The sequence below is a fragment of the Rana temporaria genome, chromosome 1 (assembly GCF_905171775.1).
Source record: "Rana temporaria chromosome 1, aRanTem1.1, whole genome shotgun sequence".
NCBI classification, from domain to species: Eukaryota; Metazoa; Chordata; class Amphibia; order Anura; family Ranidae; genus Rana; species Rana temporaria.
Genome location: NC_053489.1, coordinates 151,571,740 through 151,596,001, shown reverse-complemented (window position 1 = coordinate 151,596,001; position 24,262 = coordinate 151,571,740). Strand labels below are relative to the sequence as shown.

General features: G+C 40.0%; 1 protein-coding gene across 5 annotated transcripts in view; it reads right to left on the bottom strand.

The window, feature by feature from the left end:
• Window positions 1-24,262, bottom strand: part of LOC120932100 (synuclein alpha interacting protein) — a 336,823-nt gene that overhangs the window by 17,761 nt on the left and 294,800 nt on the right. For 3 of the 5 annotated variants that reach the window (XM_040344238.1, XM_040344270.1, XM_040344244.1), the window contains 3 exons: window positions 18,982-19,151; window positions 14,360-14,440; window positions 7,511-8,570 (listed from right to left, as the gene is read on the bottom strand). In XM_040344238.1, the coding sequence (XP_040200172.1) occupies window positions 7,511-8,570; window positions 14,360-14,440; window positions 18,982-19,151 (1,311 nt within the window). Of the gene's footprint in view, window positions 1-2,761; window positions 2,825-7,510; window positions 8,571-14,359; window positions 14,441-18,981; window positions 19,152-24,262 lie in introns of all 5 variants that reach the window. The other 2 variants (XM_040344252.1, XM_040344261.1) reach the window with 1 other exon arrangement.

Here is a 24,262-nt window from a genome sequence, read left to right as displayed (position 1 = left end):
GTAGGCATTGCTGTGTCAATTCACAGAGCTTGCCTTTTGAACTATAGAGGTGCTGAGGAGAGGAGTTTCAGGAGGCTGAGTCAGTACAGGAATCACTGCTTGCAGGAAGCAAAGTACCATGGGATATATAGTCCTTAAAAGTTGAAAGTAAACTGCAAAGAAGCTGCAAAGCATGCAGGGAATCCAGGAAGTTGTGGAAATGAATGGCCAGCAGACAGGCAGAACTCACAACATAAAAGGAGATTTTTTTGAAGTAACCCTATATTGTATTGTCCAAAATAACTATTATTTATATTGCTATTACAATGCTGATGTTAAAGTGTATGCTGTGACCGCAAACATTATTTAAGGATTTTGCAGGCACAGGTGACATATACACTTTCCACAATCCTGCCAGCCAGTTTCTCAATATATGCGTATACATACAGCCATATGAGAAGTTAGATACAGCCAATGTAAATTGTTGACTTTTTTCACATATTTAAACAGGCAAATATTAGCTCTTATATTACATATAAAATTGACATGGTGTATTCTAAATTAACAAAAAAAAATGATTTATATTATGAAAAAAGTAAGTACACCCCATACATTTACAACAATTTCAAAACCATGAATTAGAGTCTGGTGTTACACATCAGGTGCCAATGATTAGAACGTCCTTAGGGAGAATGCAGGTGGAACCTGTCTTATTTAAACCTTATGCTGCGTACACACGATCATTTTTCGGCATGAAAAAAACGTTGTTTTTAAAAAATGTCATTTAAAATGATCGTGTGTGGGCTTGACATCATTTTTCGGGTTCTGAAAAACGACAATTTTTTTCCCCGAACATGCTGCATTTTTTAATGATGTTTTAAGCTATGTCGTTTTTCGGGTTGTAAAAAATTATCGTGTGTGGGCTAAAACAACGTTAAAAACCCACGCATGCTCAGAAGCAAGTTGTGAGACGGAAGCGCTCGTTCTGGTAAAACTACCGTTCATAATGGAGTAAGCACATTCATCACGCTGTAACAGACAGAAAAGCGCAAATTATCTTTTACTAACACAGAATCAGCTAAAGCAGCCCCAAGGGTGGCATCATCCGCATGTAACTTCCCCTTTATAGTGCCGTTGTACGTCGTTTTAATGATGAAGTTGGAAAAACGCAGTTTTTTCTACATGCCGAAAAACATTGTTTTTTTTTTCATGCTGAAAAATGATCGTGTGTACGCAGCATTAGACATTCAGGATCTGCGGTTCTGTTTGCTACTGACACGTGTGGTGCCATCATACCAAGACCAATAGAACTCTGTAAGGCCCTTCAGGAAGAAAGTTGTGGATGCCTATGAGTCTGGCAAGGGAGGCCAAAAGATCACCAAATTATCTAAAATAAATCATTCCACTGTGAGGAAAATATTCTACAAGTGGCATGTATTTTAAACAGTTGCTAATTTTTGACCAGGACTGGCCAACCCAGCAAATTCATTCCAAGAGTTAGTTGATGCTAAAAATCAGTTTACAAACAACCAAAAATGTTATTGCAGTGTATTCAGGTTGGCTGGGAAGGGGTTCAAAGTGCATGCATCTACAATCAGAAAGAGATTGCACCAATTTAATCTGCATGAGAGATGTGTTTAAAAAAGCCACTGCTTTCCAAAACAACATGAACATATAGGCAGACTATGCATTCTGGAAAAATGTTCTGAAGACCAATCAATCAAAGATCTGGTCACAGTAACAGTAGACATATTGTAAACCCTGCAAAGACATTATTTCAGGAGACAAGTCTCATATCCACAGTGAAGAATGGTATGGAAATGTTGTGGTTTAGGGTTTCTTTGCTGCTTCATGGCCTAGGTAGCTTGGAGTCATCGAGTCAACTAATCTGAAGCACACTGGAAACTCCAACAAAAAATGGCTTGAAAAGAAGACTTAGGCCCCGTACACACGGTCGGACAAAACCGATGAGAATGGTCCGACGGACAGTTTTCATCGGTTCACCGCTGAAGTGGCCTGATGTGTGTACACACCATCAGTTCAAAATCCGATCGGGTCAGAACGCGGTGACGTAAAACACAAGACGTGCTGAAAAAACAAAGTTCAATGCTTCCAAGCATGCGTCGACTTGATTCTGAGCATGCGCAGGTTTTGAACCGATGCTTTTCTGTACTAACCATCGGTTTGGTCCGATGGGGCAGCGGTCCATCGGTTCGGTTTTGAAGCATGTTTTAAAATTTTGGACCGAAGGAAAACAGACCGATAGCCTATACACACGGTCAGTTTGGTCTGATGAAAATGAACTTCGCTTCATTCTCATCGGACCAAACCGACCGTGTGTACGGGGCCTAAGAGGGTAATTGACTGTCCTAGTCAAAGCTCTGATTTGATTCCTTTTTTTTATTACGATTTTGAGACGGGCATTTTGCACAGCTGATGTTGGAACCTGTTAGACAAAATGCCTACAAGAATAATTTTTGCTACAGGGTCAATATCAGTTTTTGATACCAAGAGTGTACTTATCCGAATTACCTTTTTTACAGGACACCATTACAATTATTGATATTTTTATTGAATAAACAATTAAAAAGGCACATTTTTCTTGTGTTCCTATTCAAGTATAACATCTTTCTCTGTAGGCAATGTTTTATAAAAAAAATCCAACGTTTGCCTGTTGAAAAAGTCAACAATTTCTATGGGGTGTACTTAATTTTTCACATAACTGAATCCTTAAACTTTACTTACTATAAGTCTATAATAATTCAGCAAATATGAACCAGACCTTTAACTGCAGCTAGAACATGCAACGTATTGGCAGACATGAAATACGCTGTCTGACAGCTAACTGTAAACAAAAGAGCAGAAGAAATATATTATAACTTTGCATGCAGCTGTCAGTTATCCATATGGGATAGTCTAATTAATAATATACCCTGATATGACAAAATAAAAATGTAGATAATAAATCTGTAAAAAAAATATTTAAATAATGTCACTTAAATAAACCAAATATATACTATTTCATACTTACAAAATTGAGAGTGCTTTCCACCTCTTTAGCAGTAAATGACTGCTAAAAGGTTCTAGTAAAAAATCGGATTCCATTTATATACAGTAACATAAAAATGGTGTGTTTCAGCATATAAAAAGGCGCATAGTGTATTTATTCGTTTACAAGGATTTACCATTTTTTAATGCTTTTATTTTTCATGTAATCTATAAAAAAATAGTTAATTGCTATGATAAGCCCACAAAAGCTTAAACATCAGTTTGAAAGTGAAATACTGTTTTGTTCTGTATCGAATGCAATGTGAACATACAATTGGAAGAAAAAAAGTGGAATAACTGCTATGGGCACTGTAACACTTACATCCTCTACGACCCTAAGCTGAACTTAGAATGCCGCTCATACCCAGATAGCAAGGATAATTTGCCACAAATTTGCGGCAATGTTGAATTGTCTGTTAACTTGCTGCACATTTTAACTGGCAGGTTGTACATTTGCAGAGAACTTGAAGCACAAGTTCAAGCTGTCACTTATCCAATTTGTAGCAAATTTGCTTGGCAAGTCTCTAGCAAGAGCAAAGTTGCAGTGGTGAGTCTACAGCAAGAGCTCTGCAAGTCACAGTGACCCCTGTGGTGGGAGGACTACTGCACAACATAACTGAATCAGAACTTTCAGCAGACTTGCAGAATGTTTACAAAGAAGGTTGATCTGGAGTCATGCAATGCGGACTGGCAACAAACTTGTGAAGCCTGGCAAGTCTAGCAATAGGAGAAAAAAAGAGCGAAGGGCGCACCGACCTAGTGTGATACTGATGAAATGAATGTATTCAAATATTAAAATTAATAGTTATACTCACAAAATTGGAGTTAAATTCAGGCTTTAAAATTAGTGCAGCAGATGTCCAGCAACATCAGTGGAACACGAATAATCGTTTGAACCAACAGTCAATGTTACAGCTGACGCATTTCAGGGGCGTGCCCCTTTCTTCAGAGCTTAGTGGTCTGCAGATCAGCTGCACTAATTTTAAAGCCTGAATTTAACTCCAATTTTGTGAGTATAACTATTGATTTTAATATTTGAATAAATTCATTTTATCAGTATCACACTAGGTCGGTGCGCCCTCCGCGCTTTTTTTTCTCCTATTGCTAGACTTGCCAGGCTTCACAAGTTTGTTGCCAGTCCACATTGCATGACTCCAGATCAACCTTCTTTGTAAACATTCTGCAAGTCTGCTGAAAGTTCTGATTCAGTTATGTTGTGCAGTAGTCCTCCCACCACAGGGGTCACTGTGACTTGCAGAGCTCTTGCTGTAGACTCACCACTGCAACTTTGCTCTTGCTAGAGACTTGCCAAGCAAATTTGCTACAAATTGGATAAGTGACAGCTTGAACTTGTATAACTATTGATTTTAATATTTGAATAAATTCATTTTATCAGTATCACACTAGGTCGGTGCGCCCTCCGCTCTTTTTTTCTCCTTTATAGTTCTATGAATTCCCACGATTCTGAGGAGGGCTGCAAGACTCTAGAAGATAACTTTTAATTGAACTGCACCACCTCATAGCACTTCCCGAAAATACCAGAGCGCAGGAGATTTGTTTTTGTAAGTCTAGCAATAGCTCAGCAAGTAATTTTCAAACTTGCAGAAAAATTGCTTGCAATTTGGGTAGTTGTGGATTGCATTCCCGGTATCCCTGGGTAAAGGGGTGCATGCTGCCAAAAAGCCCATCCAAAGCAGTGCATAGATCAAATGAAAAAGATGCCGATCTCCCGACCAGTATTTAAAGTATGAGAATGAGATCATCTTCAACCTGTAAGTCTCTGTCATATGGCCATGCCCCTGCCACAGTTTGCCCCACTCACCAGGGTTTAATAGTACGAGTAAGACCTCAGAGGGTGGAGCAAAATGCATCCAGGGCATGGCCTTTTGGAAGAGACTTGCAGACTGAAGCCAATCTCATTCTGATACTATGAAGGCTGGTCAGGAGAGTGGCGTCATTTTCATTTGATGTACTTACATCCTCTGCACCCACTGAAGTTCTGCCTTAGCTACAGCTGATTTACTGTACCATTAGGTAGATTCAGGTAGAGTTAGGCCGACTTATCAGTAGATAAGTCGACCTAACTCAGTATCTATGCCGACTTATGTTTAAGCGTATGCTCAAACAGAGATAAGCTTAAACATATCTAAGATAGGACGGCTTGCGCCGTCCTATCTTAGATTGCAATATTTTGGATGGCCGCTAGGTGGCGCTTCCATTGCGGTCGGCGTAGAATATGTAAATGAGTTGATACTCCGATTCAAGAACATACGCCCAGCCGCCGCAGTCGATTTACGCTGTTTCCGTAAGGCATTAGCAGGCCTAAAGTTATTCCATCTATTAGGTGGAATAACAATGTTAAAGTATGGCCGCCGTTCCCGCCGCGAGATTCGAATTTTTTTACGTCGTTTGCGTAAGTCGTCCGCGAATCGGGATTTACGTTGTTTACGTCCACGTCTAAATCAATAGGCCTGTGCGGCGTATGTAGCCGCAATTCACACTGGGAAATGTAGGCGCCCGGCGCATGCGCAGTTAAATAAAAACGTAAAAAACGTGAGGTCAAGCCTCATTATTATCAAACACGCCCCCCTCCAAGACATTTGAATTCGGTGCCCTTACGCCCGCCCGCTTTAGGCTACGCCGCCGTATATTAGCAGGCAAGTACATCTAAAAATAAGCTACGCCGCCGCAAGTTTAGGCACTTCTCTCTGAATCTACCTACTTATGTTTAAAGGGGTAGAGACCATTTACTTAGTAAGGTGAATTCTCACTTAGGTTATGTGAAAGAAACATTAATGTACAAAAGAAAGTTCTAGAACATGATTGGGTGACTGAAGTGAACAAAGCTTCACTTTATTCACTAAGTCAAGGGGTAGGCAACCTGGCCCTCCTGCTGTGATGAAACTACAAATCCCACCATACCTCTGCCTCTAGGAGTCATGCCTGTGATTGTCAGGGTCTTGCAATGTCTCATTGGACTTGTAGTTTCAAAACAGCTGGAGGGCCAAGGTTGCCTACCCCTGCTTTACTGTTTAAAGTAATGCATGCCCTAACTTCTCTAATTTGCTTTGGTCTTTTTTCTTTTGCTTGTGATCCATTATTTATACCATTAAAAGTGTTTTGTCATATATGTTTGAAATGTTCACAAAAGCTTGTTGATCCTGCTAGAAAGCTTGTGAGCTCATTTCCTCTGCCGTCTGCTTGTGTAGTACGTTATTTAAATTATGTCTAGCTCTCTCCATGGACTACTGTACAAAACACCTTACCTTCTTATAAAGAAGAGAGGAGGGGGTGGTGTTTTATGTTCTTAAAGGCTAAGATCAACCTCCATTAAAAATAATAAATGTACATCTTATTGCAGGTAAAAAAAATGTGCATTTATTATTTTTTTTATTTTTTTTTAAAACAGGAGCCTACAAAGTATTGCACCCGTGATCAGCAGATCGAAGGTGCAATGTCAGACTCCTTCACACAGTGTGAATAAATTATGAGTGTATTGATCAGCATGCCTGCAGTTTGTTCAAACGTTAAGGATTTCTGTGAATTAATGGTGCAGCTGGGTGGGGAGAGCACTGCACAGCTGCGCTGTTTTCAAAATCTGATAGGGGGGGCCGGGAAGGAGAACTCCCATCTGCTGTAACACTGGGGGGGGGGGGCACAGTGAGGGGATGAGGAGCGGAACAAGAGGATGTTACAAGTTACACCCTTAATATGGGTGTAACATGTAACCTGTTCTAAAAGGTGAACGTATCCTTTAACACACTTCCTGTCCTAGGGTGAAGGAGTACAGAAAGTGTGAATGAGTCCAACTCATCTTTCCTAAGATGAGTAAGGCCCTGTACACACGATCAGTCCATCCGATGAGAACGCTTCGAAGGACCGTTTTCATCGGTTCACCGCTGAAGCAGACTGATGGTCTGATGTGCCTACACACCATCAGTTTAAAAACCGATCGAGTCCAACGCGGTGACGTAAAACACAACGACGTGCTGAGAAAAATTAAGTTCAATGCTTCCAAGCATGCGTCGACTTGATTCTGAGCATGCGCTAGTTTTGAACCGATGCTTTTGCGTACTAACCGTCGGTTTGGACCGATCGGTTAGGTGTCCATCGGATCAATTTTAAAGCAAGTTCTCAATTTTGCGACCGAAGGATAACGGATCGATGGGGCCTACACACGGTCGGTTTGGACCGATGAAACTGAACTTCAGTCCGTTTTCATCGGTTTCGTCTGACCCTGTGTACAAGGCCCAAGAGTTGTCACCCTAGGACAGAAGTGTGTAACTGTCAAAATTACCGGGTAAAAATAAAGGAAAAAAAGCTCAAAAAAATAAAAAATTTGTAGCCACAATATCTAATGACTGGTAATCTGGAATATACTACTTGAAGTAAATCAACTCCAATGTCTGAGAACACAAAATTAAAATAAATATTGGCTTGTATATCTTGTTATGGAAAAAACATGATTTTTCTTTTCACTTACAGTTTTGTTTTTTCCTTTTCCACCATTTGCTAGCGATGCCTTTGTATCTGTTGACTTTCTGCCTAATGAGGAAAAAGACAGTGATGATGATGACGACGATGATGATGAAGGTGCTTTGACGTTGTTCACAGATTGAGAGTTATTGTTGTTATTCTGGTTGTTGCTAAATGTTTCCATTATAGATCGTAAAGCACCAAATGTCCTTTTCTGCTGCTCCCCTATTTCACTGTTAGTTGAAGCTTTTGGAGAAGTCTTTCCACCATCTTTATCTTTATTTTCATTATCAACCTCAGTCTGTTCTATCTGAACAATGGGGTCTTCAAAAGTCACCCTGAGCTTCAGGTTTTGTGAAGTCTTACGTTTAGAAGATGGGGATTTTAAAGCACTTTTTGGGCTTGTTGTCTTCTGTGCTGATGAGTTGGTTGAAGAAGAAAGTGCAGATTCTGAAGACTGAAGTATGCTCCCTGATTGATACTGAAGTTCATTGTCTGGATCACTGCTTTCTGATGTTGGAGATGGACTATGGCCATCCACAGACTTGGATTTGAGCCCCAAAATAAACCTTCGTCCTGCGGTGCTTGACTGTGTATGTTTTTTAATCATCATCTGAAGAGTTTCTGAGTTTTCCATACTTTCTACTATAGGCTGTGGCCTTGGTTTGTCAATTTTTCTAATTGGTGTATTCTTTGGATCCTCTGAGTTATTGGAGTCTGTGTCAGATTCACTGAGAGACCTCTGCATAATCTGCCTTAGGCGAGCCAACTTAAACTCTCTTTTCTCTGGTGGCATCCGATTACCACTACGATTTGCCAGCCCATCTTGGAATTCCAGTGAGAGTTTTTCAGGACTAGAAACATTGTCTGCTAAGTCTTTTCCCAATAGCTGCCTTAGAATCTTATCAGACTCTTCATCAAGGGTTCTACACCTGAGTCTGTTGGGAACAGATGCACCAAGAGACTGATGGCTTTCATAAATACCATTCAGTTTGTTCTTCTGTACCATATCTTCTGATTCCAATGTCTTCTTTTGAAGACTGCCAGATGCTGGAGAAGATGGTGAACTGTGAAAAGAAAAAACACCCTGAAACATGGCTTATACAGTTGGTTGTGTTTGCCCCCATGTCAAATGAAAAAGTAAGCATATTCATTGAAAACAGACGTAACTACTGAAACAAGTATCACTATTATCATAACGGCATATACTGTACACTCTCTATGTTGTCCAGCACAATTTAATGTATTCAGTCCAGCTAACCATAGTTAACTAGATCCTTCAATTTTCCTGGGATGACTAACCTTGCTTTTTTTACTTTTTCAGACAAGCAGCCTCAATATCGTCTATGCTGCACTAAGTAGTGAATGCTCTGATTTGCCCAGCGACAACTATTCCTTTTGTACGGGATTTTGAACTGCGATAAAGCATACACACATCAGTATCTTATTGCAGACTTTTTGTCGCATTGTTTCTAAATAAGTGAACCCTTTTCAATACAATGATGTGGATATTGTTTATTTATTACCGTTTTACTTTGTTGGAATTATAGTTTATATATGATCCTAATACAGATTTTAGTACAATACGTAGAACATTAGAAATGTATTCAATGTTCTTTCTCTAGCACCAAGTTTATGCATTTGGTTTACATACAGATAGATACATTTTATTCTTCCATCCAACTAGTTCTGTGGTAGGAAATTCACATGAATCAGGTTCAGGATCCTTCCCAAGTTTGACTATTAAATTACACTATTGCATGTTAGACTACGAAGACTAGATTTGATGAGCAGTCTCACTGACTTAATGGTGTGCTATTAGTCTATGGAATTCTTGCTCAACGTGCTAAACAAACAGTCCCTATATTACAAGACATATAAGTGCATTTCAAGATGTGAAACTCTAGCTTGTGATAATGTATACGTAATCCTCACAACTTCAAGAATGAGGTTAAAAAAAAAAAATAGTACAGATCGATATCTGAATCCATCACAGCAGAGGTCTGTTTCCCCTCACACCAAGTTACTTACCAGAAATTATGTATGCCATTTTTAAAGTAAAAAACACATTTTTACATGGTTACAATTCTGTCAAGTTCAGACTTTCAGAAATGTCACCTGTTCTAGTCTGGGCAACTGTCGCCAAATTTTGCCCAATGCCGGAAATAATTTTTCCTGATAATTCTGGTAAGCCTGTGAAGCAATACAGGTAAAACTTTTCCGCAGTTTAAGTAAAAGTAGAAGAGTTTATGGGGTAGGTTTACTAAAACTAGAAAATGCAAAATTTGGTGCAGCACTGCATCGAAATCAGCTTTCAATTTATATTTTGTCTAAGTTTAATTGAACAAGCTGAAGTTAGAAGTTGATTGGCTGCAATGCACTGCTGCACCAGATTTCACCCTCTCCAGTTTTAGTAAATCAACCCCTATTTAATGCTCCTTTACTCCAGGCATTTTAACAAGAACAACTATCCCCATGTTGATGAAACCCAGAAGCCAAAGCAGTACTATCCAATATGTTTGGTGTTTTGGTTTAGCAAAGCATTTATTTAAAGCAAAATTAAGGGGTTGCTCCATCTTTTTCCTGCTTGTAATCTCTCCCTATGTGAAACTGCTTTGTATGCAATTTATTCATATTACCTTCTTCTTTATCTCAAAGAAAGTATTTGTATCTGTTGTGAATCCACTCATTGTTCCTGAAAATGTCAGGGATCTCCTTTGGTCATGGGGATGGATCTAAGCAAGCCCTATCCCACTTTCTACTTGAGGCACACTTTACAGGAATACATTTCCCATGAACACTTAGGAATGTAGTCTGTGGGGTGAGCAGAAGTCTTTGTGGCTCTCTCCTGCTCTGTTACCAACAACATAGCCACAGACCACAAACCAGAACCACCACCAGAACCACATAATGATTCCAACACAGCCTAGAAAGGACAACAGACGGTGGTTACACAATCACATACCCTGTTCAAGGGAAGAGATCAGCAATAACGGGTCATTTTTAACAGAAATAGTGGCCCAGGGCAACGTTTAATGAGTTTATGAATAAATTGGGCACTACTGGTGAAATAATGGATCAGGTAAGCCATGAGATGTTTTTTTACACTTATGCCTAGTACACACGATCGTTTTTCCCGTCGGGAAAATTGCCGTGTTTTCCTTTGGCCGGGAAAACGGGCCGTGTGTATGCTCCTTAGCAGTTTCACCTGACAGGGTTTGCTCCTTAGCGGTTTAAGAAATAAGAACATGTTCTCTTTTTTCTCGCCGCAAATCACAGCGTTTTTTTCCTGCAGTTTTCCAATGGGAAACACTGCGAGGGAGCATACACACGGCCGGTTTTCCCGACCAAAGTTCTCCTGGCAGTTTTCCAGTGGGGGGGGGGGGGATATTGTCTTGAAGATATTTCTATTGTAGCTCTGCTAGTAAAATATACTGCTGTCATACTAGACTTTAGTAATTATTCCTTTCTGCTACTAATCTTCTTGCCATTACTATTCCATATGGCATATTTTCCATGCCTTAACCACTAAAACAAAAAATGTAAAAATATCTCTTTCTTCAATATGTATCTTACTGTCAAGGCTGTTGATAAAGTCCTTGCAATAATAAAAAGAAAATGCGAAATCAATAATCTGGGATATATGCATATACAGTATACTTATACAATATACTTCTAGAGTGTTTGTTTTTTGTCCAGTGTTTCTAACCCAGCTCCTTTTTCATTTAAAATTCAATCCAGATTTTTTTACATCCAACATCCAGTTTTCTATGGCTGCATAAAAACTCTAATTGCTAATTACAGACAACCTATTCTACATAAACCCATGGTAATTCTGTTTTGTAAGAACATTCTCCAATGTGTATTTTGCATATCATCCCTTAACACGCTTTTCCCCAAAAATGTATACAACAGAAGTCAGGTTTACATTGATTAGGATCTAGTTTTTTTTGCACTTCTTTTATCCTTTACACTACGTCACAGTACAATATCAGCTGTACATCTGGCGCCAGAATTGTAGATTCTATTCCATAGGTATTATGCCACCTGGGCTAGGCATTTTATGTGTCTTCTTTAGGTATAATGGCCCGTACACATGACCCAAAAATCGGATGAAAAACGCAGACGCGATCATACGATAATCGGATCATTAGTACAGAGCTTTTGAGAGCCGATCACGACAGTTCATCCAATATTATCCGATGGGACAAGCACAAAAATGTTCCTCGTACGATGCCAGATCGTATGGTATTATCGTTTAATCAGTACAGTTGTCGCCCGAAAATACAATACAAATACATTACAACACATGATATCACTTCCAATTTTTTATTCTATCATACAAGAATTTTTGTAACTTTAGTAAACTCTCCATTTTTGATATGCATAAAAAAACGATCTGTCGTCTGATTTTCGGATCGTGTGTACGGGCCATTACCGTTCCTGCTCTTATGTCAGGCAAGCAGTAATATAGCGAAGAGTTGGCTGCATTACTTCACTATATAATCTGGCATTGGCAACTACTTTGTAAAGGTGGCTAAAAAAATACATTTCAGGTCTAAGTGATTATATTTTCTAATGTATCTTTTACATGGCTAGGTTATAAGACTTATTTTTAAAGTTTATACACTTGTAAAACTTTTTGGATTTCATTGAATAATATAAGCATATTCTTTTTTCAACTTACATGCCAAGTTGATTTCTTTTTTTTGTTTTAATTATCTGCAGAGTTTAGGAAATTTGATACAGTCAATTTTATAATGTCTATATCTTTTATATATAACCATAACAGTTTGCTTTTAATAACACAAATTTTGTTCCCATAGGCATTTACTTTCTACAGTAATAATCTAAAGCACAATTTCAGTTTTATAATAAAATTAAAATATAAGTACCACCATGTTTAAAAATAAAAAGGCGTTCTTTCTTATTATATTCCACCTTTTCTGAGGCACTGTTCCCTGCAGACTCATCACTGTGCAATCCAACACTTCCAGTTTGAATGATAACAGCACCATCTAACCCACTTCTTTTCAACTCAGACCACCATGGATGGACTCCCTAGTGATGTGTTATCATTCTGGCCTGTGCTCACAGAACTTGAACAGAACACGCATCATTATGTGAATTCTCTGTCCAGGAGTACTCACGCTGGAGAAGAAAATGTACCCATGATGCCATATGACCAGCTTAAAGACTGTTGGATTATGTGTACTGGAGTGTTGAAAAAATAAGTTGTGAGCTTTGGGGATGGGAAAAGGAGGGCAGACAATGGGGGTCTAACACAGCCCGGACTTGGGATTTGAAATTTATTTAAAAATGTATGTATTGTAACCACCATGGCGGTATAATTATGTCAGATTTTTGCGACTCAAAGCGGTACAATTGTTTTGCATAGAAGTTTGCCGGTTTAAATTGTAGGCCTGTAATTCTTATTCATAACGCACTTAAATATGTCCAAACAAGAGTCTAGTAGATATCCCGAGTATGATAAATTTTCAAACATGAAATCATAAATTATAATATAATAAATAACTTTAAATAATTATAAAAAAAATAATAATATAATAATAACATTTATTTACCCATGATTCACAATCGCTCAATTCTGCAAGTGTTCTAATTTACTATCACTATTTTCTAGCTGTTCTAAAACCACTTTTGATGTAAAGGGACACTTTTTGGTTGTCATGGACAATCTCCAGTTTCCAGGCAGAAAGAACAGTATATACAATATAAAACTGCACACAGGGCACTGGACAAAGCATTAGGGACAAAAGGGAGGTGAAATGATTTTATACAGTAATGTAATCTGTAAGATTACAGTGTACTGTATGTGTTATGAATTTAGTACTTTTTGAATTTGCCGCCAGGCCCCGCCCCTGTGCGTTGCGACGTTCGCAGGAAACGGAGCCTGGCATAGAGAGGCATCGGGCGGAGGACACAGCCTGCAGACACTGCGGGGGGAAATCGCAGGATCCTGCAATGCAATCTCGAGTGTGGATTACCGCTAATGGTACAGAAATTTAACCCCGAGCCACACTAGGGAAAACCACCATGGAGGTTAAGTGTCTTTATTTAACAGCACACATTACCAATCTACAAGATTCACTTCTTGCCAGGTTCTTTACCTTTTTTAGTTTTTGTAACTTCTCTGCAATATTTTTGGACACCTGCAGAAATGTTACAACATCATAGTCATTATTGTTCACATTCCTCAGATGGGCTTGTCACTGTATACCCCAGATTCTCCACACTCCCAATCACCACCTGTAAAATTACGTATTGCACTTAAGGCCTGGTTCACACTTATGCAGGTTGCAGTTTGCATATTCCAGGTGCATTTTGTGTTTTTCAATACATGTTTTTCATTCATTGAAGTCTCTGGGACCAAAAACCAGAAAAAAGTCCCTGGCCCTTTTCCATAAAATACACAGATGTGAACTACATCCATAGGAAGTCATGTTATATGGACTGTAGTGTGTTTCTGCAAAACTGAAAATGCACTAAAAAATACATAGGTGTGAACCAGGCCTAACATTGTTCTGGTTGCTTTGCATGCATTGGAGTTTTTGAAGGTGAAAGGTTAAACATGGAGGAAGTATCTGCTTACAGCTTTACTATTTATGTAACTAAAGCTTCAATCTCCATTGTTACATTCCCATGTGTTCCTTCAATGTTATTTTTTTCACATGGACAATCTCTGATATAGTTTGTTAACTAGGAAATGAAAGTTTCCTGTCAAGCAAATCAGTGTTTCCCTATTTCTGTTATCATCTTTGCTTCCTGTAGCATTTGGATTCCCTTTTTATTGAATCCTTTGGCTGGGAATAAATGGGAGGCATTATTATAATACCTGGGGGATGTTGGCAGGGATCGCTGTGCTTCCAGTAGCTGATGGAGGTGTGTCTGTAAAGTGATACGCTCTGCCGTCTGCCTGTAAAGAAAAGAGATTAAACTTCAGTTCTGTTGGATATAACCATTCCCAAGACAACACTTATAGCTTCTGCATGTCATTATTCTATTGTGCAACTGGAAACATACAGCCCTGCAATACAAGATGGTCTAATGTTAAACTAGGAAACAAGATATATATTTTAAAGCTGAACTCTACACTAAAAATGAAATACGAAGTTAGATTACATGTGTGTAGCTGCCTCACCTGCCAAATGATCCTAGGCAGATAGTAGCGCTAGACCAGTGAGCTGACTTTTCTTTAATGTAGATAAGCAGGACAGCTCCTGGCAACCTTGCTGCCCTCACACTACGATTGAGCAGCGAGGGAGCAGAAAATACTGATAAATCACCCTCTGTTCTCCCGTACTGTCACCATGTTTCTTTGTCAGCATATGCGCATGTATGCCATTTGATTGAAACCCTACAGCCTGGTGCGCACAGGTCGTTTTTTTTCGTTCAACCCAGCAGGCTGAACTAAAAAAAACTGAGGAGTGTACTGCACTAACAATGCAATGTTGGTACATTGATCTCCCCACTGAGTTATTGTGTTCTGCCCCCCCCCAGAACATGAATATAGATATTCAGATCCAGGCTTCTGCTGGACAGGCTATACTGTACGATATTTAGCCAGTGTGTACCAGACTTAAAGTGATTGTAAAGGACTTTTCTTTTAAAATAACAAACATCTCTATACTTACCTGCTCTGTGCAATGGATTTGTGCAGAGATTCCCCGAACCTCGTCTTCTCGGGTCCCCTTCCGACACTCCTGGCTCCTCCTCTCTGTCCAGAGCCCCTATGGGAAGCCGCTTCTTATAGGGGCACTGGTGCATTCTCACTCCTGAGCCCTGCTGCTGCATCCATTGACACAAACAGCAGGACTCCCTTGTCGTGGCTTTGATTGACTGGGAGCCAATTGTGCTTCAGCAAAGCCAGTAAGACACAGAAGTGAAGGAAGAGAAGAGCTGCAGACGTGCACAGTGCTGGATTGAATGAGGGCTCAGGTGGGTGTGGGGTCAAATTCGATGCCTAAATATTTTTTACCCTAACACACAAATGTATTAAGGTAAAAAAAAAATAGGCTTTAGAACAACTTTAATGCTGATTACAATAGGCTATCATGTGATATGCACAAGTATGAATGAAGAAAATGTATTTAGTGGTATAAGAAATTGTAATGCCAGAAAAGAAAGAAATTGCAATGAAAAATTTAACTAGGCCTCCCATATCCCAGTGTCCCAGAAGTAGTGGGCCAAATCCTCAAAAGGGATACGCAGGCGGAACTGCTGTTCAGCCTGCGTATCCCTGTGCCTATCTTTGGAACTGATCCTCAGAATCAGTTTTCCAAAGATAGGCAGAAGATCCGACATCTGTAAGAGACTTACACTGTCGGATCTTAGGATGCAGTACCGCATCCGCCGCTGGGGGCATTTCGAGTCGAAATGCCGCTTTGCGTATGCAAATGAGGACTTAGGCAGATCCACAAAGCTTTTTAGCTTTGTGTTTTCTGCGTAAGTTACGTTTTGCATGCGTAAAATTAGGGATGCTTTTACAAGGTGTAAACTAGTAACACCTTGTAAAAACATACCTTTTTTTCGATCGCCGCGGTTTTTTTTAAATTTCAAATTTTATTTTTCGCCGCGTAACTTTTTTTTTTCCCCGACGCAACTTTATTGTCCCGTCGCAATCCACAAAGCCCGACGTAACGTAATTTCGCGCGCTGCCCGTCGGGAAAAATAACGTCACACGCATGCGCAGAACGTCCGGCGCGGGAGCGCGCCTCATTTAAATTGTCATCGCCCCCTGGATGAGAAGACCGCCTTGCGACGGAGGCACTTAAGTTACACAGCCGAAAATTTCTAGGTAAGTGCTTTGTGGATCGGGCACTTAGGTAGAAATTTTCCGCTAGTGTAACTTAACTGCTAAAAGTTAAGTTAGGCAGGATTTTTGAGGATTTGCCCCAGTATTTCTAACTTTAGTTAAGTATTTGCTTGAATAATCTATAAAATATTTTACATGGATAGTAGAGGATAATTGTCTGTTGTTGCTGATTGCATGTATATGGGTAGATCAGAAACAGGATTTCCGATTGACAGTACACTACCAACACAAGATTTTTTATGACCAGTGTTCTCTGTTATAAGGATGATATAAATATAGGAATGATATAAGCTGGTGCCAAGAATGTCTACTTGGTGTATAGACATGCACACTCGAGTGATAAGGACATGCTTGTCTGTTATTTCTATCAATATAAAGCCAACATGTAATACAACACAGTGCTGTAGATATACCTGCCAAAAAAAGATTACTTTGACATGCAATTCTCACTTCCATTCATGTCTAAGCTTTGCACGAGCTGTTAAATTCTTGCAAAGTAGGAGTACATATCTAACATGAACACTAGTTTAGTGTCGGTGGTCGGTGTAGACTTCTGTTAGCTGCAAACATTATTAACAGCCAGCAGATGGCAGAGCAGCACTCCTGTTACAAAGCCCAGCTAGCCTCACTTGACTTCATTCTCTACAGACATCTTTAGATCATCCCCAACCACATTATATCATAAAAACGTCTCTGGTACCCTGGATTCCCCTTTATAGACTTTGACTAATGTGACAGTCTGACATAGCAATATAATGCATGAAAGTGCAGCAAAAGTTTACAGAGAATCACTAAGTGTCAGTGAATGATGACAGCTGGCTGACAGAAAATGGTTAGCTGTTATGGTTTTAGGTAACAGCAGGAAATATCCGGCACCACAAGGGTTTTGTTATAGGCATCATTTGGGTTTCGTAAAGGCCTTCACTGGGCATATTGGTGGGGTCAACTTCTAATATAGATTGTAAGCTCTTCTGAGCAAGGCACTCTTAATCCTCTTGTATTTTATTGTATTATAACTGTATTGTCTCCCTTGTATATTGTAAAGCGCTGCGTAAACTGTTGGCGCTATATAAATCATGTATAATAATAATAATAATAATAATAAAGGGGGGATTTGCTGAAGAGTGTGCTCTGATAGGATTAAAGAGGTAAAAGAGATTAAAGAGGTAAACCCAATTTTTTTTTTCCCTGTAAAAAAAAAAACTGCAAGAAAAATGCATAATGAGCTAGTATGCATAGCATACTAGCTCTTTATGTGGCACTTACCTGAGATCGAAGCCCCCGAAGCGCTCCTCGTTCCCCTCTGCTGTCCCCTCGGAGTGTCTACCTTGTATCGCCGCTCCGGCGCTATGACTGGCCTGAACAGTGATGACGTCACTCCTGCACATGTGCCGTAGACATCGGTGCAATGTTTTCTGAAAATATCTCCTTAACCATGTAGGTTAAGGAGATATCTCTTGCACCTACAGGTAAGCCTTAATCTAGGCTTACCTGTAGGTGCAAGTTGTCTGGTTGGGTTTACAACCACTTTAAAGTGGTAGTAAACTCTTTTCAACTATTTTTACCTACTGGTAAGCTTAAAATAAAGCTTACCTGTAGGTAAAAGGAATATCTCCTAAACATGCACTGTATAGGAGATATTCTAGTGATCAGCAGCTGGTGGACGTCACCGGCACATGCGCTCTGAAGATATGGCATACCCGTCATGTGTCCAAATCTGCTAGTACATCCAGGGACTGGACATGGGGTCAGCGGGAGGGGCAGCTGTCCTGGGCGCAATTGTGTACTGGGGACACCTTCCTTATGTTGCATCGGACAGGAGGGGCGCCTTCCTTCTGTTGCAAGGCTAACAGGAGTAGTGACAGCAGTAGGGATTTTTAAAATTTGGGAGAATCCAGAATTCTCACCAGAACAGGAACAAAAAATACATTTTTTCAATGGGGACATTTGTTTTATGGACGCTTGTCAAATATATGTATATGGGACTGGAAGTGAAAGTAATTCCCCCAGTGGAACACAGCCAGAAAGCAAACCTGACAGTGGTTTTAATCACTTCCTACACTATCCAAAACGTAAAAAAGGTCTGCTTTAAAATGTAACTGAATATGGCAAACTACTATTTTAAGGCAGGGCAAAAAATAAGTTAAATACATGATATCTCTTTCCTGTTTTTTACTTAGACTTGCGCTCTTGATTTTTCTTTCGTAACTAATGGGATATTTTTTATTTTTGGCCATATGAAATCTGATTACAAAGTATGCTGTGCTCATAAGCTATTCTATAGGCAGCTCTGGGTAACAGGGGGCTGTTTTCTCTACAGAGCCCCACAGCTGCCTAACACTAAATCATCAATTATGTATCCAGCTTTTATCATTGGATCCCGAGAGAGCAATGGTAGTATTTAAAAAAAAAACAATTTATTAATGGGAAATTACTTTCTAATATAAGAAACCCTATAAGATTAACACAACAGGAATGATTCAGTACATTAGCATATGAATTCACAGTTGTGTCTATAGTGCAGGACCCAAAAACAACCAATCAGATTTTTCCTTACTAATAAAAGTGGAATATGTGTTCCAGGCAAGGAATATTAAGAAGGGTGACATTTGAATGCATGCTTTATATGTAACCCTACTTACTCTTTAAGCTGCTTGGTGAGCTTGACAACTTGAGATGCCAAAGACATACAAGTCTCAACCACCACCAGGTATCGGGAACACATGCTATGTCCATGGTGCTCAGCAGTCTGAGATGGCTTCTCTCCAGCATTGTTCTGTATAGTCACGTTTGCTCCATATTCGACCAAAGTCTGCAAAATAACATCATAATTATATAGTGGATCTGCCTAATATGCATTACGTGGGTTTATGATAAGCAACTGTTCTTTATATGGATTTGTGATGCTGTATTAGTCTATGATTTAAAGACAACCCATGAACTGGAATTACAATTATCTACAACTACAAACAAATTTACACAGAATTTTATCTATTTGCATACACATAGTCATATGCTATAATTATCCAACGTAGTGGTCACAACTCTCTTCTTGTGTACCTAATAAACCACTTACGGACCACCCGCCGTCATTATACGTCGGCTCTTTGAAGTGGAATATCATTGTTATGGCAGCAGCTAGCTGTCATAACCCCGGTATCCACTTCTTCAGCGGGTTGTCCACTTTAATATAAAAGTGGTCACGGATTCGCTGCAAGATAACTTTAATCGTTGGCAGGAAAGGGGACATACAGACAAAGATTGAGATACTGACCTAAACTAAACTTGGTCTGGGGTATCATATGATCAAACAGTGTTATTGGGTTGATCAGCAGCCCTGTGCACATCTCTTAAGCCTCGTACACACGACCGAGGAACTTGACGGGCGAAACACAACGTTTTCCTCGTCAAGTTACTTGTTAGGCTGTCGAGGAACTCGACAAGGCAAGTTTCTCCATTCCCGTCGAGGAAATAGAGAACTTGCTCTCTTTTTGGCTCGTCAAATTTCTCGACAGTTTCCTCAAAGAAAATGTACATGCGACCGGTTTCCTCGGCAAAAAAATATCTCCCAGCAAGTTTCTTGCTGGTTTTTGCCGAGAAACTCGGTCGTGTATACGGGGCCTGAGAGAAGAATGAACATTTTTGTGATGACTGTACAATCACTCAGAGTAATCTACTCTGGGGAAAATGTCTTTGCAAGGTGAATTGTCTATTTGCCTTTAGTAAATCAAGGCCAAAATATCTCACAATTAGTCTGATTGTTAAGAACACTTATGTGGCTAAAATATGGACAGCAGTTGGCTGCATCTAAAAAGAAAGTAACAAAGAAAAATATGATGCAAAAGATAAAATTGTCTGATTCTGAGACTATTGAGAACTTCAGAAGCCCCAACTATGAAGGAATGGGTAGCAAAGGTTGACTGGCTGAGATCTATAGAAGAAACAATGCATATAGTAGAGCATTGGTCATCAACCCTGTCCTCAGGGCCCACTAACAGACCAGGTTTGCAAGATAACTGAAATACATCACAGGTGATATCATTTGCTGCTCAGTGATTGCAGTAATCTAGTCTGCATCTCCCCAAAGTAATACATAAAAAATGGCCTGTTAGTGGGCCCTGAGGACAGGGTTGTCAACCACTGCAATAGAGGACTCTCTAGAGCAGGGGTCTCCAAACTGCAGCCCGAGGGTCAGATGTGGCCCTTTGCTAGCCTTTATCTAGCCCTTGGGGCACTATTCCTCCCAGTGATAGGAGGCACTATTCCCCCACTGACTCCAACAATGGGGAAATATTTCTTCCACTGAAGGAATACTACTCCTCCTACTAATAGGGACAGTACTCCTACTCCTATGGACCACCAACCCTAAGGCCATATTTATTCTCACTCATGCTGGGCCTGTGGAATTTTCTGCCCCTGCTGGCCACAATCCGGCCCTCCTCAAGTCTGAAGGACAATGAACTGGCCCTTTGTTTGAAAAGCTTGGATACTCCTGCTCTAGAGGTATACTACATCATATGGCGGAAATGGTTGACGTTAAAAAAATCTATAGAATATACGACTATGGGGGTACTTGAGGGGGATAATATATATGCGGAATATGAGATGGCAGAGCTTAAGATGAAGAGCAGGGATATGATTATATAAGAAGACCTGAATGGGGGAAAAAAAAGAATCGGTCCTGTGGGATAGAGGAGGTCGAAAAGGGAGATGACTTGTAAGGGATTAAGGGAGAGTGGGGTATTTTCTTTTTCATGTTTTCTTTTTTGTTTGTTTTTTGAGGGAGAGGGGTATGTGAATTTATATATGAAATGCTGTAAAGTTGAATCTCAGATATGTGTAAAAGAAAAATATATGTGTAAAAGATATTTAAAGGAATTTACAACAATAAAACGAATATAATAATAAAAAAAAAAAAAGAACGCTTGCAGAAAAATACAATTAACAATGAAAATGTATACACTCATGGGTTTATATTTTAATCAAAAAAAGTAAAAAGTTTGCTTACTTGCACCAACTAATCAGATTTGATTCGTATAAATGGGTAAAAGATGAAGCGGAATAGTTGCTTTGGTTACTGCGCACTGCACTGGCTTAATAAGCCTCTCAGAAACAACATTGTGCACATTTAGCAGAAGACTGTATTCATGTATTATTTACAAACTAGGAACCAGACATGTTTTATCTCTCTGATAGAGCTAATTCTGGCTCTTTGCCCAAATTCAGCACTTGAGAGAGTAGAACACCACAGACATCTCACTGAGACAATGAACAGCTTGTGTCTCATGGTCACCCGTCTCCTGTCCATGGTATGATAGATAAAGACTACACAACTCTGTGCCTGCTTCCAGCCTGACCACATGGGTTGCCTAGCAGTGATGAAACATTCACACCTCATCAGAGATGCGACACGTATACTAGGCGGCCAGTCGTAACACTAAAATATTACATTAGCTCAAAATGATGAAAAAATAAATAAAATAAATAATGAGCAATTACACCGTCAAAGGAGCACACTTTCTATCTAAGCTGCTTTCTGTATGAAAAGCATCAGTTTATGGTATCTGGCACAAAGCTTAAAGCTTTTGAAATGCTGGCCCTTCTATTTTATATTAATGTATATTTTAGAGGACAGAAAATGTTTAAGACTTTGCCAAAACTTGACTCATTAAATTCAGACAACGTTCTGGCATCGGCTCTGGTACACTCTTAAGGAATACAGCTCTTGATATGTTTTCAATTACAGAACAGAGGGGAAAGACATATTGTAGGTGCTCTTTTTAACCATTCTGAGACAAATTAGACACATACTAAAAGCTTCTTCTTAAATGTATGCCCTTACTCCCCCTTCTCTTGCTCGTTGTCCGGTGTTAGGTTTTAAGCTAAATTCACACCTTTACACGCTCCAAATCTTGGTGCATTTTTTGTAACGCCTAACTATAAAAAGGTAAAAATATAAACTGTGTTCCCTTTATAAGGAAAGTGAGAATGAAAGATACTGAGCGCCAAAAGGTTGGTGCTTATCTCTAGTTTTTAAATTCCATAAGGCAGCGGATCCTTACCAGCTGTTACGGGAAAAAATATATTTAGAATTGAAATATATGTTATACACGTTAGTGTACATTCGCTACTAGCTAATCTGGTGCTCTTGTTCAGCACTGATCGGATGCTGATGGGATGCTGGTTTTCCAGCATGCCTGTTTGACCGAAGTCGGCCAAACAGGCCACATTTTTTCCGATTTCTGTAAAACCAGCCGATACCGGCCAATATCTGGCACATGTATACCAGGCTAAAGTGCTTGTAAAGGTAAAAATTGAATAATACAAAAAAAACTAACATGTCTATACTTACCTGCTCTGTGCAATGGAAATCGCACAAAGCCCCTGCAAACCTCCTCTGTTCTAAAGTCTCGGAATGATAAATAAAGCTGGTAGTTGATTTACATTACATGTTTGTAGTAAAGTATTAATTTAAGGTGTACAAAAACAATTTAATTAAGTGTATGACTAACCAAAATGTTTTCTCTTAGTTTCAGTGGCGTCTCCAGCTTTCGAATTTAGGGGGGGCACATGGGGGGACAGGGATAAATGTAGGGGGGCCCAACTATAAAATGCAATTTTATATATATATCCTGGGGCCCTTTACTACAACCCCACAACGGGCCCTTTCACATGTTCTGCAGTGAGCTCCCTTCCTACTATACTGGGGCCCCCCCAGGGTGGCAGAAAACAAGAGACATATGTCACCAGCACACCAAGAAAATATAAGGGTCCAAAGCAGTGGGAGAACTATCAGGGTTGCAAAGGTTGTCTTGCCACTGTGGGGTTCCCCAGCTGTCCTGTCCCTGCTATTGACAGCGCTGGTCTGGCATCTGTCTCCTTTGCAGCGGCGGCAGTCTATAAGGACCTAGCGCTGGTGACATTAGTGACATTATTGGTGCATGCAGGGGAAGCTGGCACTTTTGGTTATAGAGAGCCGAGCCCCCAGCTCGTCACCTAGCAGCAGTAATGCTGTATAACCTTCTCTGTTGACATGCTGATCGGGATGTGATTCAGGTGATGCTCCCAGTCAGATCTAATAAACACAGTATTTAATAGCATCAAGAGTACAACCACATATATATAATCAACCGTATGTTCAGCAGCCATGTGGGCTCTATGCCTCTAAATTGTGGGCTTTGATCAATAAAATCACTGATATTTAACACTAGGATTTGACTAGGAGCATCACCTGGATTGCATCCCGATCAGCATGTCAGAGAAGGCTCCAGTGCTGCTAAGCAACCTGCAGGAAGCTCAACTGTCTACAATCAATAGAGATAGGCTCAGGTGTGTTTGAAATCCCACATGCCCGATCCCGCCCGGAAGCCGACACTCCACAGTGCTAATCACAGCCAGTGAGACATTTCCTGATCTGTGCAGCTGCGGACCTGGAAATGTCTCACTGCCTGTGATTAGCGCTGTGCAGTGTAGGCTTCCTGGCAGGCTCTGGCATGTGGAATTTTGAACATGCCCAGCCCATCTCTAACAACAAATTGTGCTGGCCCTCCTGTACATCAGCCCCATAAAGTAACCAGCACTGAGTTCCAATGTGCTGCCATCCCATGTTATGGAGACAGAGACCAGCGCTGTGAATAGCCGGGACAGGAAGGACAGCAACTCTGGTTGCTCCAGCACTGGTCCACACTGGGAGGATTCCCCCATTCACCTATAATGTGTAGATGGGGGAATTGGATCATTTCTTTATTTTTTCCATTCAACCTAATAGTTGAATAAAAAAAGTGATTAATGCATGGGCTGCCTAAGTACTAAGACCAGCCATAGACAGTTTAAATCTCAGCTGATTCAGCAGGAACTGGCTGAGATTTGAACCATTAATGAGCAGATTCTCTTATGATTATCACTAGTGGTTGCTGTATAGCC